Source organism: Hemiscyllium ocellatum, chromosome 9 (genome assembly GCF_020745735.1).
Source record: "Hemiscyllium ocellatum isolate sHemOce1 chromosome 9, sHemOce1.pat.X.cur, whole genome shotgun sequence".
Taxonomy (NCBI): domain Eukaryota; kingdom Metazoa; phylum Chordata; class Chondrichthyes; order Orectolobiformes; family Hemiscylliidae; genus Hemiscyllium; species Hemiscyllium ocellatum.
In genome coordinates this window covers 60,323,536-60,341,131 of record NC_083409.1, presented here as the reverse complement: position 1 = coordinate 60,341,131, position 17,596 = coordinate 60,323,536, and the positions used below count along the sequence as shown (strand labels likewise).

The window sequence follows — 17,596 nt, the reverse complement described above, 5'->3', positions numbered from 1 at the left end:
GTTCAGTTCTAATTAGTTAACTCCCCAGTAACACACTCCGTCAATCTGAACTTAAAGTCTCTGAATTTGAATAAGTGTGATGTTTTTACAAACTGCTCTCGGTGTGGAATTTCAGTAATTCAGTTTAGAACCTCTTGAGCATGACAATAGATTTTCAGTTATCAGAGTCTTAGCTGAAGTACGATAAGGCACACAGTATAGGAACTTTTGCAGAAGTCTTCTCATCTATTCTCCTGAATGAATCTTTGTAGAATCTTATACTTTCCAAGTCTTTCCTTTTTTTCAAAGAGGGAATAAAAATTAGTCGAAAATCTTGATAGCTCATTTAGCATGTTAACTCAATGCAGAGCTGTATCTGAACAGCATGAATGTGATTTCCTGTATGGGGCCTTAAATTTCACATATGAATACGGGCAGGTGAGTAATTTGTGGAAGTAGTGTTAAATACTAGGCTGAGTCAGTGAAAGATTGTTTGAATTAAGAAGAAAATATGATTATAAAATACTATTTAATTTTTGTTAACAGGTGTGTTACTGACTTCGGTTGTAAGCCCAGGCTCAGGTCAAAAACCTGCTTTCCTTTTGATTCTTGATGCCAAGGATCTCCATGAAATAGCCAGGGCAGAAGTGGAGACCAACATTCCTGTTACCTTCCATGGAATGTTCAAACCATAATGATCTTGTACCCAGTGTAACTGATATTATGGTCATACAAAAATACAAATGTAAAACAAAGTAATGTATGCAGAACAACAAGTTAATAGCATAATCCTTACTTTATCTGTTATGTTAGTACATGTAAAAAATCACATTAGCTTAATTCCTAAGCTGTATTTTGCAATATACATCAAAATTAGGAAGTGATTGTTGGCATTAACTATGTAGAGTTGATTATTGTGGCACTGGAAAAGTACAACAGGTCAGGCAGCATCCAAGCAGCAGGAGAGTCAACGTTTCAGGAGTAAGCCCTTCATCAGGAATCAGCCAAAACATCGACTCTCCTGCTCCTCAGATGCTGCCTGACCTGCTGCGCTTTGCAAATGCCCCACTTTTCAACTCTGATCTCCAGCATCTGCAGTCCTCACTTTCTCCTATTAACTTTGTAAAGCTGAGTATTTGTTATTAAATTAAAGTCAAAGTTGCTTTATTTTTAAGTTGTGATCAATAAAACATGCTGACACAAATTTTGCCCTCAAGATCTAAAGTGTACGTAGCTGTGATCATCAACCTGAGATAATGATAACAAAATGCTATCCTTCTGGCAATATGACACAATACAATAGATTAGAGTTATGTAAACATGGAACGTATCCCTTTCACCTCATGTCTATCACTAAGTACTCAGAACTTATGGACATTTTAGTCTCAAAAATCTGTTTCTTATGCCTTCTCTATGACTGGTTTTCTCTTCACAAAAAAATCTCACCAGGGCCCCATATCAGCACTTTCTTTCCTATTCATTTCCATTACCATCTTCAAACACTATTACATTGGGAAACCTCTGCATCTTTGAGCCTTTCTCCACTGCTTTCTGAAAAGCTCAGGTATCTTTCCTAGTCATTGTTCATTGTTATGTGGAAGAATGCTCTGCTCATTTTCTCCTCCCTTTCCAAACTCACATTCTAACCCAAGTCCTCAAAATGCACCTTTTAAATTCCAAATTCTTTGCAGTACTGTTTACTTCCAATATTCCTTGAACTTATCTTTAACAATTTCCAAAATCTAGTTTTTGCTACATCCCTTTCTGGTCAAATTAAATTCGAAGTCTGCAGCCACGATGCACTGTTTTTTATTGCTCTGGTTCACTGCTCTGGAGCTTTAAGCAAAGTTGATTATATTCTCACACAAAAAACAGATATTACTGGAAAAATTCAATAGGTATGGCAGCATCTGTGGGGAGAAAGCAGCATTAACATTTTGAGTCTAGAGACCCTTCATCAATTTCTGTTTTGGTTACAGATCTACAGCAGCTACAATTCCTTATTGATTATATCCTCCTTTACATTGGGTCCTCTATATTTTACCTCTGCATTTTCAAACCTGTTTGATAGTAAAAAGCAAATAAGATTATATTTTTGCAACTTGGGCACTGGGAAGTGTGAAATTTAAAATTAATACTTTTTACCTAACAAAATTTCACTGCCAATTCCATCCTCCACATCACTTAACCTTGATGTGCGGTTCATCTTAATAGATTCACCTCTGCAACTTATCTATTTTGCTAATGAATGTCTGCTACACACTCAGCTCCATTTTCCATAAAATATTATCCGTCGCTTAAACACAAAGCTACAACCCTATTTCCACATTTAATATCCTCCTCTTCCTTACAAGTTCCCCCCTGTCCTCATTCAGCCCTAATTGATGACTTCCTCCGTTACTTAACATCTCAAGTCCTTCATTATCCATCTCCAGCTCCCTTTGCATCTATTTAATTTCAGGCCCCCACCTCATGTCTGCCTTCCCACCTAATGCCCCAACATTAATACAGACCTTACCATTGAGTTGGCTCTGATCTGTGGAAGTCTTTCCTTTCATTCTTCACTGATTCTGTTTACTTTCTCAAAATCCACGTATTCAATTGTACTATTGTGCAGTGTTCATTTCTTTCAAGTTATTCTACACCAAAGTATAAAATGAATACAAGGCACTTATTGAAACATTTTTTCTGTGCAGTTAAGAGGATAAACTCAAAAAGTGAATTCACTGAGATATAGGCCAGGAGGATAAATGCATGAAAGTACACAACAAGCATATGATTTTGGAAACTCAAATGTGCCAAGTCAACATTCCCACTAAATACAGCCTTGATTAAGAACTCAATGTCCTTTGACTACATAAGAGATTTAATTGGTGCACATCAAATCTTCTGATTTTATTGTCTACTACTGACCTACATTTCTGTGTGTGTGCAATCTAGATAAACAGAGCCTTTTTGTAATGTGGTGGACAAAAATTTCTTACAAGGTCCAGTAATCTTAAGAGGTTTTATCAAGATGATACTTCTGGTCTCTTAAAAATAATTAATCATTTCAGTAATACTCTTAAAATTAAGTGAAAATGATCACAAATGAAGTTCATTAAACAGAATTAGTTCCAGATCTTGTCTTGAAGAATGAACATCTTTATAAGTTTGATGCTAGTAATAAGCAGAGCATATTTGGTAAGAATGTACACAACATTAACATCTTTTGTTATTCAATTGTACTCTTTCTATGAAAATAAACAACACTAATGCCAGCCAGGACAGTAGAGGGCATTCACCTCTACTGGAGTTCTTACTTCTGATTGCTAGATGCAGAATGACAGCCTGGATACATGGATGTCAATTGAACATATCATTCAATGGAGATGTGATAGGGTCCAAGTTTGGTGTTTATTTTCTAATTCAGTTCAATGCAAGAATAGGCTCCTGGCAGTAGTTGTATATTTGTTGCCCTTAGACAGCAATACCTTCAGGGAAGGGGCAAAGAGAGGGCAAAAGAGAATATATGATGTAATAATTGTATTTTATAATGCTCTAAATTACAGAATAACCAGTACAGAACAACCTTGGTTATCCGTGCGGCAATTATCTGAATTTTGGATTATTTGAACAAGATCTGAAGGTCCCACAAAAACACCATCAGTTATCTGAACAATCTGTGATCCAAACAATCCGAACAAAATACTACACGCCCGTCTCGTTCAGATAATCAAGGTTATTCTGTAAATTATGGGAGTAGAATTGTAGATTAAACTACACTGTCCAGAAAAAAAAATCTGCATTCTAGATTTGTCTAACAGATGACCCATATATTGAGGGATCCTTTGTGGTCCACCAAACATTGTTTGAAATGTAGGGAAGTGTAACTGAAGATATTGCAAAGAGCTGCTCCTCCAATCAAAAGCTGTTCACTTGTGAAGCTGTGCATTATATGATAATGGAAGAAGTAATTGTAAATACTCCAGGACAACTTTTCACCTTTTGCATTGGAAAAAGTTGGTTTAGTTCAAACCTATCCCCGAATAGGTGGAAAACACCTTACTGAAAAGGTGACATCAATTTTTTTTTATTTTAGAATCTGCCAAGTTTGCAGCATCTTTATAAATCATCAAGTTAATAAACAAATGAGAAATATTTGGCAAAACATTGAAGACATTCAGACTGATAACTTATGGACAGGGGTTACTTCACTGACCTTTCATTGTTGGTACAAAGAAAAACAACAATACAGCACAGGAACAGACCCTTTGGCCCTCCAAGCCTGTGCCAACACATTTTGCCCTTCCATATTAAAACGGTCTTCACTTACAGGACCCGTATCCCTCTATCCCCTTCCTATTCATGTATTCATCCAGGTGCTTCCTGAATGCAGTTATTGTCTGCTTCCACCACCACCTCTGGCAGGATGTGAAAAAACTTGCCTCGCATATCTCTTTTAAAAATCACCTCCCTCCTGCACCTTGAACATATGTCCCCTAGTAATTGACCCTTTCATCCTGGGAAAAAGCCTCCACTCTATACATGTCATTCACAATCTTATATACTTCCATCAGGTCATCCCTCAACATGCTGTGTTTCAGTGAAAACAAATCCAGTCTATCCAACCTTTCTTCATAGCTAAAATCCCCCATACCAGGCAACATCCTACTAAACCTTTTGTGTACCCTTTCCAAAGCATCAACATCCTTCTGGGAATGTGGTGACCAGAACTGTATGCAATATTCCAAGTGTGGCCTAACTGAAGTTCTATAAAGCTTCAGCATAACTTGTCTATCCTTATACTCAATGCGCCTTCCAATGAAGGCAAGCATAGCATGAGCCTTTGTTATAACCTTAGCTACCTGTGCTTTGACCTTCAGTGATCCGTAGACATGCACACCAGATCCTTTTGCTTATCAATATTTCTAAGGGTTCTACCATTCACTGTGTAATTTCTACCTGTGTTTGACCTTCCAAATCATGTCACATTTGTCCAGATTAAAATCCCTCTGCCATTTTTCTGCCCATACCTCCAACTAATCCATATCCTGCTGTATCCTTGGACAATCCTCCACACTATCCACAACTCCACCGATCCTTACATCATCTGCAAACTTACTAATAGACCAGCTAAATTTTCCTCCAAATCATTTATGTAGATCACGAACAGCAGAAGTCCCAGCTGATCCCTGTGGAACACCAGTCACAATCCACCATTCCAAACACTATCCTTCCACCGTTACCCTCTGTATCTATCTTGCCAGCTCACCCCTGATACAATATGACTTCACCCAGTCTGCCATGAGGGACCTTGTCAAAGGCTTGACTGAAGTCCATTTAGATATCAACTACTTTTCCCTCAATCATCGTCATCACTGTCGTAAAAAGCTTGATCAGGTTGATGAGGCATGATCTCCCCTGCACAAAACCATAATGTCTGTCGCTAATAAATCCATTTGCTTTTAATGTGTATAGATCTTGCTCCTGAGGATCTTTTCCAATAATTTACCTACCACTAATGTGAGACTCACAGGCTTGTAAATTCCAGGATTATCCTGTTACTCTTCTTAAACAATGGGACAACATTAGCTATTCTCCAGTCCTCTGGGACCTCACCTGTGGCCAAAGAGGATACAAAGATGTTTGCCGATGCTCGGGTTTGAACTCCTAACAGGCTGGTGAGCGATGGTCACTTCATTGAGACCGCACTGTGCAGAAGCTGTTCTTTTGAGGTTAGAATTAGTACACATTGCTATTGCACATGATTTGCAGCTGAAAGCAGTTGCGTTCTACCTGACATTATGGTGTTTGTATTAATATGAAAATTACTCCATTCCCAATACTGAAACCTTGAATGGTTTGGGATACTAAGTACTTAGGTTGTAAGCCAGGCACACCTTTTGCAATAAACAAACAGGAACACTGTAGGATCAAGATAATGTTTATTTTTAATTAGCCTCTTTAAGACCATATTAGCTAGATTGGTTCTTTGAGCATGCTCTGCAATACTTAATCACTATAAATAATATTTGAGTCAGTGCTGCTTTTTGTTACAGCAGCTGCTCATCTTTAATCATTGAGTTGGTGAAATGTGCCATTCTCCAAGTTTACATTCTCAGGACAGCATGTTTTTCTGGTTGTGAATGCAATCGAGGTTTCTGTTTGATGATATTTAGACATTGACCTATTACCTGTAATCAGAGACATTTCACAGTTAGATTCAATGTTCACAAGCACATTTCTACATGTTTTGAAATCTTGCATTTGGTTATTCAGTTAACAAATTATACTTTTCAAACCAGTGTCTGTAATTGAAGTCCAAACTTTGCAGTAAGATTTTTTTTCAAAATATTCTGACTTGGAAATGTGTGCAGTTGTTCTATTTAGCTAGAGTTATAATGAAAAAAACGGGAAAAGCACAACATGTCAAATACCTGTTTTTCAATCTACAGGCATTCAGAAAGTAAATCCTAAACTATAGAACTAGCACTGGTTAACTCATAGAGTCATAGAGATGTCCAACCCGTCCATGCCAACCATATATCCCAACCCAATCTAGTCCCACCTGTCAGCACCCAGTCCATATCCCTCCAAACCCTTCCTAGTCATATACCCATCCAAATGCCTCTTAAATGTTGCAATTGTACCAGCCTCCAACACTTCCTCTGGCAGCTCATTCCATACATGTACCACCCTCTGCGTGAAAAAGTTTCCCCTTAGGTCTCTTTTATATCTTTTCACTCTCACCCTAAGTCTATGCCCTCTAGTTCTGGACTCCCCCACCCCAGGGAAAAGACTTGGTCTATTTATGCTCCTCATAATTTTGTAAACTTCTATAAGGTCACCCCTCAGCCTCCAACACTCCAGGGAAAAACAGCCCCAACCTGTTCAGCCTCTCCCTGTAGCTCAGATCCTCTAACCCTGGCAACATCCTTGTAAATCTTTTCTGAACTTTTTCAACTTTCACAACATCTTGTACAACCAATGTCCTGTACAGCCGCAACATGACCTCCCAACTCCTGTACTCAATACTCTGACCAATAAAGGAAAGCGTACCAAATGCCTTCTTCACTGTCTTATCCACCTGCGACTCCACTTTCAAGGATATATGAACCTGCACTCCGAGGTCTCTTTGTTCAGCAACATTCCCTAGGACCTTACCATTAAGTGTATAAGTCCTGCTAAGATTTGCTTTCCCAAAATGCAGCACCTTGCATTTATCTGAATTAAACTCCATCTGCCACTTCTCAGCCCATTGGCCCATCTGGTCCAGATCCTGTTGTAATCTGAGGTAACCATCTTCGCTGTCCACTACACCTCCAATTTTGGTGTCAAATGCAAACTTACTGACTGTATCTCTTATGCTCACGTCGAAATCATTTATGTAAATGACAAGAAGTAGAGGGCCCAGCACCAATCCTTGTGGCACTCTACTGGTCACAGTCCTCCAGCCTGAAAAACAACCCTCCGCCACTACCCTATGAGCCAGTTCTGTATCCAAATGGCTAGTTCTCCCTGTATTCCATGTGATCCAACCTTGCTAATCAGTCTCCCATGGGGAACCTTGTCGAAGCCTTACTGAAGTCCATATAGATCACATCTACTGCTCTGCCCTCATCAATCTTCTTTGTTACTTCTTCAAAAAATTCAATCAAGTTTGTGAGACATAATTTCCCACGCACAAAGCCATGCTGACTATCCCAAATCAGTCCTTGCCTTTCCAAATACATGTATATCCTGTCCCTCAGGATTCCCTCCAACAACTTGTCCACCACTGAGGTCAGGCTCACAGGTCTATAGTTCCCTGGCTTGTCTTTACCACCCTTCTTAAACAGTGGCACCATGTTTGCCAACCTCCAGTCTTCTGGCACCTCACCTGTGACTATCGATGATACAAATAGCTCAGCAAGAGGCCCAGCAATCACTTCTCTAGCTTCCCACAGAGTTCTCGGGTACATCTGATCAGGTCCTGGGGAGTTATCCACCTTTAACCGTTTCAAGATATCCAACATATCCTCCTCTGTAAGCTGGACATTTTACAAGACGTCACCATCCATTTTCCTACAGTCTATATCTTCCATATCCTTTTCCACAGTAAATACGGATGCAAAATATTCATTTAGTATCTCCCCCATTTTCTGTGGCACCACACAAAAGCCGCTTTGCTGATCTTTGAGAGGCCCTATTCTCTCCCGAGTTACCCTTTTGTCCTTAATATATTTGTAAAAACCCTAAATGATGATTGAGAACCTTTGAAACATCACCAAACACTGACAAGTCCAACAGAATGCAGCTTCTAGGTCATTGCATCTCTTCTTGGTAATAGGAAGAGGAGAACAGGTTTGACTAGAATTAGATGACAATGGAATACTCAAAATATATGTCAGGCCAGAACTAATATAATGGACAATTCAACAAAGGTTTATTTTAGAAGCAAGAGTTGAAAGAGATTCGGAAGAGGCAACTTTGCAAATGAATTTTATTTTAACAATAAAAAAAGTCAGAGTTCTTTACATGTGGAGTTCCAGGTGGACACAGATTATGAATGAAGAAAGATGATAGTCCTGGAGTAATAAACAATTTGACCATGGAGAAAGAGAAGGTACACAGTTGCCAGATCAGTCAGTCATCAACTTTCAAAATTGAGACTAAGAGGGCAGCTGTCACACCAATGAAGGCAGAAGAACAATTAAAGTAGGCTCTTATGCGTATTTGGAATTCAAATGTGAAAGAAATATAGCTGTGGAAAGATAATAAGAGTTAGTCATAACAAGAGGAAAGAAAAATCAAAGTCAAGGAACACTTTTTGTGTATTTGTTCCCTGTTTTGAAAATCGTAATTTACCTTGCATTTTAGGAACGTGAATGAAGTAGGACCCTTAATCAATGCTTAATAAAGTGGCACACTCCGGGCAATACGAGTTCAGACAGCCCAGTAAGAATCAAGTCAATGTTTGTTCCAAGTGCAGATTGCTCAACTAAACCATGGGCTCAAAACTTTTTTTGACTAAAGGAACCCTTTCCAAATGAAACAGTAACACATGAAACTAAAGTATAATGCTATAAAAGACTTCATAATACAAAAATGTTGCAAAAAGAAGTTATAATAATGTTTTTTAACAAACTATCAATACCTTAGAGATCTGTGAGATCTGTGGGTATCTGCTTCTCACTCGAGTTTATGTCTATCTTTAGCACAAATAGAGAAAGCAGAGAATGGAGAAAGCATTAGGGGAACAGAAATAAAGCAGGATCACAGAGACAGCACAGCACAGTCAAATAGACAAACCGAGCTGGAGAGTGACAGGATACAAGTGAGGATGGAATACATAGAGATCACTGAGCAAGTTGATCATGAGGCTAGGAAGGCAGGAACTCACAAAGGGCAGGAGCATGGACAGTTTAGCTGGAAAGAGAAAACAATTCTTAGTCAGGAGCCCAAGTGGAGCAAAGGAAACCTCCGAGTTCTGTTTGGTCACTACCTTTAACAAAGGCTCTTTAGGTAGTCACCCACACCACACAGCCATAATGTCAGCTGTGTATGTTGGAACATCTGGAAAGCCTGAAACTTTGTTTGAGAGGTGCTGACCAAAATGGAGGTATAGCAATACTACTGCAACTGATCTCACTGCTTCTGAATAAGGGAGGGGAGAAATATTAATCATGGTCTCACTGCTGAGGTGACTGCTAGTAACTACATGAAGATCAGACTTAGCTTTCATACTTCTGATAACTGAATAACTAGGGAGCCAGTTGCTGGTTTGTGATGCAGATTGACTCCAATAATGTGAGTCAAATTCCCACACTGCCTGACGGCACTATGAAAGTCCTGCCTTCCTGACCTCACCAGTCACCTTGAGATGTGGTGACCCTCAAGTTAAACTCATCACCAGTCATCTCTCTGTAATGAGAGATCAACCCTATCATCCTCTGAGACATTGGCAACTAATACCATTACGGTCAAAGTCATACAGCACGGAAATAGACCCTTCAGTCCAACCTGTCCATGCTGACCAGAACACCAAATTAAACTAGCCCCACCTGCCTGCATTTGGCCCATATTCGTCCAAACATTTCTTAATAATTTACTTATTAAAATGTTTTTTACATGTTGTAACTGTACCCTCATCCACCACATTCTCTGAAAGTTCATTCCACACACAAACCATTCTGCGTTAAAAAACAGTTGTCCCACGTGTCGTTTTTAAATCTTTCTCCTCTCACCTTAAAAATATCCCCCCTAGTCTTGAAATGTTCCACCCTAGGGAAAGAACACCTACCATTCATCTTATCTATGCCCCTCATGATCTTATAAACCTCCATAAGGTCACCTCTCCACTTCCTACGCTCCAGTGAAAAAAAAGTCTCACCCTATTCAGCCTCTCCTTACAACTCAAACTCTCCATTCCTGGTAACATTCTGGTAAATTTCTTTGGAATCCTCTCCAGCTAAATAATATCTTTCCTATAACAGGGCTACCAGAATTGGACACAGTACTCCAGAAGATGCCTCACCAACATTCTGTATAACCTTAATACAACGTCCCAACTCCTATACACATAGATATGAGCAATGAAGAAAGTGCGTTAAATGCCTTCTTAACCACCCTGTCTACATGCGACACAAACACCAAAGAATTATGTACCTGAACCCCTATGTCTCTCTGTTCTACAACATTACTAGATGAATAACTTGGAAGCTGTTAGTGCCCATGGACTCATACCCACTCCTTTAGTCAGTGCCTTCAGAATAGAGTAAGACAGGGAGAAACCGAGTCAGTAAATGTTCAAAAAAGTTCATTGATTTCTTTTCAAAAAGAATGCAAAGTAAGAAATTTACCCCAGTTCACCAAGGCTTATTTCTACATATGTGATATGGATCAAATTTTTCATTTTGATTCACAGTTTAGAAAACATGTTTCCAAATGAAAACATCTCCATAGACATTATCTTAATAAAGCCTCATAGAAATAGATTTTGAGATAGTTTGTTAATAATTCATCATTTTGACTCTGGAAATTGCTACATACAAAGGACTATATACTCCAAATTGCCTTTTACTTTTACAAATTGAAAAAACGTCACAAGTAATAAATGACCCCTAGAGTGAGATATGCAGACAATTCTTGCACTTGTGAAAATGTATCAGGAATAGAAGGGAAAAAACTCAGGAATGAGATGGGGCTATTATGAAATAAGAACATAACTAGGCAAATGCAGCACAAACTATAGCTAATTGAAATGTGAATTTACCATCCGAGTGTCTTTAGGCAGTATTATACCATCATCCCAAACTCTGGAAGAGGAGTGAAAAGCAGAACTCTCGTTCTCCAGCCTAAAGAGAAAAATGGTTTTGGTGTGAAACCACGTAATCATTCAAAATCAGACTTTCTATATTACTTTGAACCAAATGCAAAGTACATATATTAATCACATTTATAGAGGGTTGAACTATTTCTAAATTCTGTAAATACAGTAAAAGGTTATACCTCACTCCTTTTTTTATTAATTTACAATTAATAGATGTTTCATGTAGTTCAGACTTCAAGATTATTTGCATAAAACTAAGACTTGTTGATCAAATTAAAAATTAAAGGACTAGCATGTTTACATCAAATTGTGGAATCTGTGATGCTGTTTTTGATGACAAAAGGTGCTGAAATTTTTAATTCATCAATACATTTTCAGGTTCCACCAAAACTGAGAGGCATTTTTTAAAAATCTGACATTAATAAAGAGTTGATCAACAGCTAAACTGATCAATTAACTCCTGATTTTAGCTTTAGATTACAAAATGAGGTTCCCTTGATGACTTAGTGAAATTATCCAATGAACAGCTATAATAGACAGGCCTCTTGATTAATGCCCAACTTGGATGGTGCTAACTGATCACCAAAGGAGGCTTTAAAAGCACAGTAATCATAAAAAAAAGTACAAGATCCAGGAGGTCATTTAGCCCAAGAAATGATTGCTGTCCCTTTTCAGTACATTCCTATTTCTGTAACCCCTCACCATATTGCTGCAATAATTTCTCCTTCAATAATGTGTCAAATTTCCTTTCAAATGCTGTTATTTAACCTGTCTATCAACCTAGTAAGCAGCACATACAAAATCCCAAATTCTCATTGTGTGAAAAGTTCTTCATGTTGCCTCTGCTTTCTTTATCAATTACCTTAAATCTGTGCTTTCTGGTTATTGTCAACTATTGGAAACATTCTCTAATTACTTTACCTAAACCAGTCATGATTTTAAATTATTGAATAAAATATCCTCTTTATATTCTTTGGTCAAAGGAAAACCATCTTAATACTTTGATCTAAATGCTTCAACTTAGAATTTTCTGCATATTCATTGCACCAACCTACCCATGTCATCTTAAACTCGTACAATCTTCTTCACAGTTTACTTACTGTACTTACAAGTTTCAAACCTTCCATAAATTTCAATATTGTGCATGCAATTTGAAGGCCAAGTTATTAACGTATATCAGAAAAAGCTGAGGTCACAGTACTGATAATATCTAATTTTGATAATATCAGGCCAGATGGACATACATTGATAATGACTGAAAACAGGATTAAAATTAACTATAAAAGATCTAGTGCTGAAATTAATAGTCAACAGTTATTATCAAAACTAGGACCATAAGAAATAGGAACAGGAATAGGTTGGTTGGCCCAAGCCTGCTCCACCATTTATTGGGAGTTCATGGCTGATCTGACAATACTAACATTTCTTTCATGATCTTCAGTTGTGTCTCATCTTGGATTTCACCATCGGATTTCTGGATCTCTCGGAAGTAACTTGGGCCAACTAGTCCAATCCTGGCATTGGGCCATAGAAAAAGGAAGTTCGGATCAAATGATCTACCGCACTGAAACATATGTAAATTTCACTTAAACATTATCCACACAGATCCAAGTGAACATAACGTGCAATAACCAATAATGTGCCCTCCTGTACTATTTTCTTAATTATAATCTTCCATTTGTTAACTTTCATTTATATGGCCACAAATAGAACAGAAGGATTTTCTTATCAAATGGAACCCTAAGACAAGTACAATAACATTTGTGAAATTTTCAGCATTAAAATAGTGGCCTAAAGATTTTACACAACATTTATCCCAAATTTCAGCAAACTCCCAGAGAATTTGCACAAATTATTAACACCTTTTCTCTTGGTTTGGTTGAGGTAACAGTGAGATATAGAAAAAAATCTTCATGGAAATTTTTCTGTAAATATATTTAACAATCAGAATTGGACAAGTTATCAGTAAGCCTTTTTAAATTACCTTATGCCTAAGGCTGCAACAGTACTGTTCATATTACAATATTAATATTGCCACTTCTATCCCACCTTCCAGATTGAACTGCACACATGTAGTTGATTTAGGGTAACATTACTCTAATTTGCTGCATCAACTCCTTTCTCCTCACTCAATTTATTGTTAGTAATTCAATTAATTGCACAATAGTTAAGTGATGCCCAAAAAATGTGGGAGGAGCAGTATTGATTACAGAGAAAATGGGGAAAAAGCATTTCTAAAAATGTCACAACTGAAAATATGGTGTCAAGAACACTCACTGGATGCAGTGTGGTAGGTAAACAGCCTATGTGTACACTGTTTTACAGGCTCAATGGCACCAGGACCATAAGCAGAAAATCAGCAAAATGAATAAGCATCTTGTTCTATTTTGGATGTAGGTTTGTATTAGGGTCAGGAAGCAAACTTGAGTGTCAGTTGCACACTGTGAGCATCTTGTTCCCTCTTTGGAGCTTTGTTGCACTCTTTAAATGATTTCTTGGCTCTCTGTGTGCAGAAGTGATAGTCCCCATGCAGTATCATTAGCAGGATCCTGCTAAAGCTTTTTTAGCGTACCAGATGATTCCTGATCCAGAAAAAACAGGTCAGTTATAGTGAGGTGATAGCAGTAGACAGAAGTCTCATCTCACCATCACTTTTAACCAATGTTCTTGCCTCGATTAGAACAGAACCAACAAAACAAAGAGGAATCACAGGCAAGCCCAAATATTTTGTCTGACATATATGAGTACACCATCCAGCAGTAGACACTGAATAGAGATCAGGAATAATAGCTTTGGCTTGTCTTTACCCTCCTAACTTCAGGATACTAAATTATTCCTATCATCCCCAAACAGGAGCCAACAGAGTGTAGACCAGGAATTGAATTGAATCTCAGAATACAATTATTATTATTAAACTAACTAGACTATGTTCTGCCTGTGCTTTCTCCACAAGATAGAACTCCTGGAAAACACTACTTTTAAACTACAATTATCTTCAATGGTATAAGGGCCATACAATGACATTTCTAGAATGTACCATAGGAAAACTTTCACCACCATAGCAGCCTCCAATTATAATGGTTATCTTGGGAACGGTGGAACACGCCACAGCTGATATCATCGTGCCCTGGGCCTTAAGTTGGTTGGTAACATCTTCAGCCTATAAAGAAAACCACAAGATGATTTGCTGAATTACATAATGCACATGAATCAGGAGAAGACTTAAAAAAGGAAACAGTATTTTCAATATTGATTATTCTTTATTGTGAACTTCCGAATGAACACCAAGAACATACATTTTAATTACCATTAAAAGGATTAATGTTTTTTAAACCCCCATTAGATAACCTCTCAACTCAAGGAAAACAAGTCTTGAAAATTTGGGCAAACAAAAGCACCTTCTGAGCTGATTTTATCAAGTTAATTCTTGGAACATGGTCATTCACATTCCTTATATTAAACGCTAACATTGATGAACAATTAGCCCAGGTTTTAAAGGACAGTGGGCTCAGATTCAGAAAGTTCTGATCTCAAATATGTCCAAAAGAATTAGAAAAGATAACAGCCTTTCAGCTTTTACAGATCGGACACAAGCGTTTTTAGATATTTTTTAAACAACCTGTTCAGAACCAGGAGCAGGTGCAATTTGAACTTACATCTCTTGGCCCAGAGGTACCACTATACCAAAGGAACCCTAACCCAAACCTACTATCCCAAACAGATCTCCAGGATACTAAACATGTAAAATGCTTGAACTTGATGGGGTGATTGACTCTTTGATTTGCACCATATTTTCTGGATGCCCTGGTAAGCAGGTTCCCATTATACCCAGTGGCAGTATTCAAGCCATGCAATCCCAGTTCTTCTCATCTGCTTGTGTAATGAGATGAGAGGATTCACAGTCATGCGTATTCAATGCAATTTTTAGGTCTAAATCTTCATGGACTAAGGAGGCAAGTAGAATCATCTAGTATATCAATTCCTGATTGAAACAAAGGGGCAATTTTAATCCCAGCCACTTGCAGAAACAGGAAAAACAGTCACAATTGATCTCTTAGTTTTGATTAGATTCCTTACAGTATGGAATCAGGCCCTTCGGCCCAACAGGTCTACACTGACCCTCTGAAGAGTAATCCACCTAGACCCATTCCTCCACCCTAAACTTACCCCTGACTAATGCACCTAACACTATGGGACAATTTAGTATGGCCAATTCACCAGACCAGCACATCTTTGGAGCACCCAGAAGAAACCCAAGCAGACACGGGGAGAATGTGCAAACTCCACACAGACAGTTGCCCGAGGTGGGAATCGAAATGGGTCCCTAGTGCTGTGAGGCAGCAGTACTAACCACTGAGCCACTGTGTCGCTTATTGACTTATGTTCTAGCCAAATCTTGAGTCTTCGGCTTTAATCTGCTCTTTAGAGAAAAGCACCTGTTGGATCAGTTCGGAGTCCTTTTAACAAGCATATAAATTGCCAAAGACTTTAGGCTTTGACTAGTTTTTAACTGGCCTAATTAAGGAACCTCTGCAGGTTTCTTACCAGGTGAGAAATGGCTCCAGAACTAAGTGAAGCCATTTCATTGTGTGCCCAGGAACAGTTGAAAGGTTTTAGTTTCCTCAGTCTTGATATTCTCCAGCCTGACCCACTGAAACCTACTCCCTGCATGGACTAACAAAGCTTCTTTTGGTGCCAGTTTGTGGATTCGACTCCCCAAATATCTGATCCCATCCATCAGCCAAGTGCTACTCCTTTCACTGCTGACCTTCGGTAATTTTGATACTTGTTACTCCCCTATCTGCTGGAACCCCACTCCCAGTTAAATTTTCTCCATAGTGATATCTGCTTAAAACTACATGTGTGAACAACGCCAGTGATGCATTTCACTTGCAAAGAGAATGCAATCTCTCACTGTCAGGAGGACATGGTTTAATGCTGAAGAAGTGCTACTCCTACACCAAACCTAACAACTAACTACAATTCTGTCTGGGTCAAGAAAGAATATGATAAATATTTGAAAGAGGATTGATCCTAGGTCCTCTCCTATTTCTCATCTACAGCTGTACCTCAATGACATCATCTAAGATCAAAGCTTTAGTTGTAACATTCACACTGATGATACCACACTCAATCTTTTAATCACTTCTCTTACCTGTCCTGTTAATGATAAATTATCCGTAAAGAATTTCCTCTAATTAACTATGGAAAAACTAAAGCCATCCTTTCTGGTCTCTCTTCAAACACTATTCCCCAACTACCAATACCAGATCTCTACCTACCAACAGTCTGAGATTAAGTCAGTCCATTTGGAACTATGGTGCCACATGATCTGAGATTAGTTTCCAAAATCACATTTGTGCCAGAACTAAAACCATCTGTTTTCATCCTCAACACTGTCTCAGATCTTAAGCTGTTGAAACTCTCATTCATGCCATTGTTACCTCCAGACTCAACTATCCTGACGTCCTCATGGCTGGTTTCCTCATTCAATCCTCCACAAAGCCAAGATTATTTCAAAGTCTGATGCTCTTGCCTGAACGCTCAGCCTACCCCATTCTCCTGCAATCTGGTGCTCCCTGACACACATTGGACCCGAGTTAAAACAACATATTTCCTTGAAAGTTCTCATCTTCATTTCAAAATCCCTCCTTATCTCTGTAGACTTCTTAAAAAACAACCACTCTTATAAAGTTTTTGAACAGCTGACCTACTATCTTCTTAAACCAAAAACTAGAACTGTGGATGCTGGTAATCAGATTGAAAATTGGAAATTGCTGGAAGCATCTGCGGACAGAAAGCATAGTTAACATTTAGGGTCCAGTGACCCTTCTTCAGAACTGATCTCGCACGGCCTGCTGCATTTTCCCAGCAATTTTGTTTCTAATATCCTATTTTGTGGTCTAACATCTGCTGTAGTCTTCTTGGACCTATATGACTGACGTAAGTTCCAACATCTGAAAGATGTGTTGTTTCTTCAACTATGAAAAGAATGTGTGCGTGTCTGTGTGTGATGCATGATGCTTCCATACTTAAGGCATGATGACCATCAGGTTCAACTCACCACCAGAGAGAGAGTCATCTCTCTGATTAGAGAGAACAGCCTGTGATCCCTTGAGACTTTGGCAACTTTCATCTTCCACATATTTCAGAAGGAAAAATGTCTCATGTGTGTCATTTTCAAAGGAAAACTGTTACATAACTGGGTTACTTTCATCTGCATGTAGGTTGGGTAAGCCAAATTAGTCACAATGGCACAGAAGACATATTTCAAGAGTGTATATGGGATGGATTTCAGCAGTAATACATTAACGAACCAACAGG

The 17,596-nt window shown here is 38.5% G+C and overlaps 2 protein-coding genes across 2 annotated transcripts in view; one reads left to right on the top strand and one right to left on the bottom strand.

The window, feature by feature from the left end:
• LOC132818734 (retinoid isomerohydrolase-like) overlaps positions 1–674 on the top strand; it is a 38,893-nt gene extending 38,219 nt beyond the window's left edge. Inside the window, exon 12 of the mRNA XM_060829784.1 lies at positions 526–674. Coding sequence (XP_060685767.1) covers positions 526–674 — 149 coding nt within the window. The remainder of the gene's footprint in view (positions 1–525) is intronic.
• A 5,231-nt stretch (positions 675–5,905) lies between these two features.
• Positions 5,906–17,596, bottom strand: part of si:ch211-198n5.11 (methylcrotonoyl-coenzyme A carboxylase 2) — a 73,246-nt gene continuing 61,555 nt past the window's right edge. The window contains exons 10-13 of the mRNA XM_060829783.1: positions 14,310–14,432; positions 12,694–12,836; positions 11,216–11,297; positions 5,906–6,155 (exon numbers count right to left, since the gene is read on the bottom strand). Coding sequence (XP_060685766.1) covers positions 6,072–6,155; positions 11,216–11,297; positions 12,694–12,836; positions 14,310–14,432 — 432 coding nt within the window. The 3' untranslated portion in view covers positions 5,906–6,071. The remainder of the gene's footprint in view (positions 6,156–11,215; positions 11,298–12,693; positions 12,837–14,309; positions 14,433–17,596) is intronic.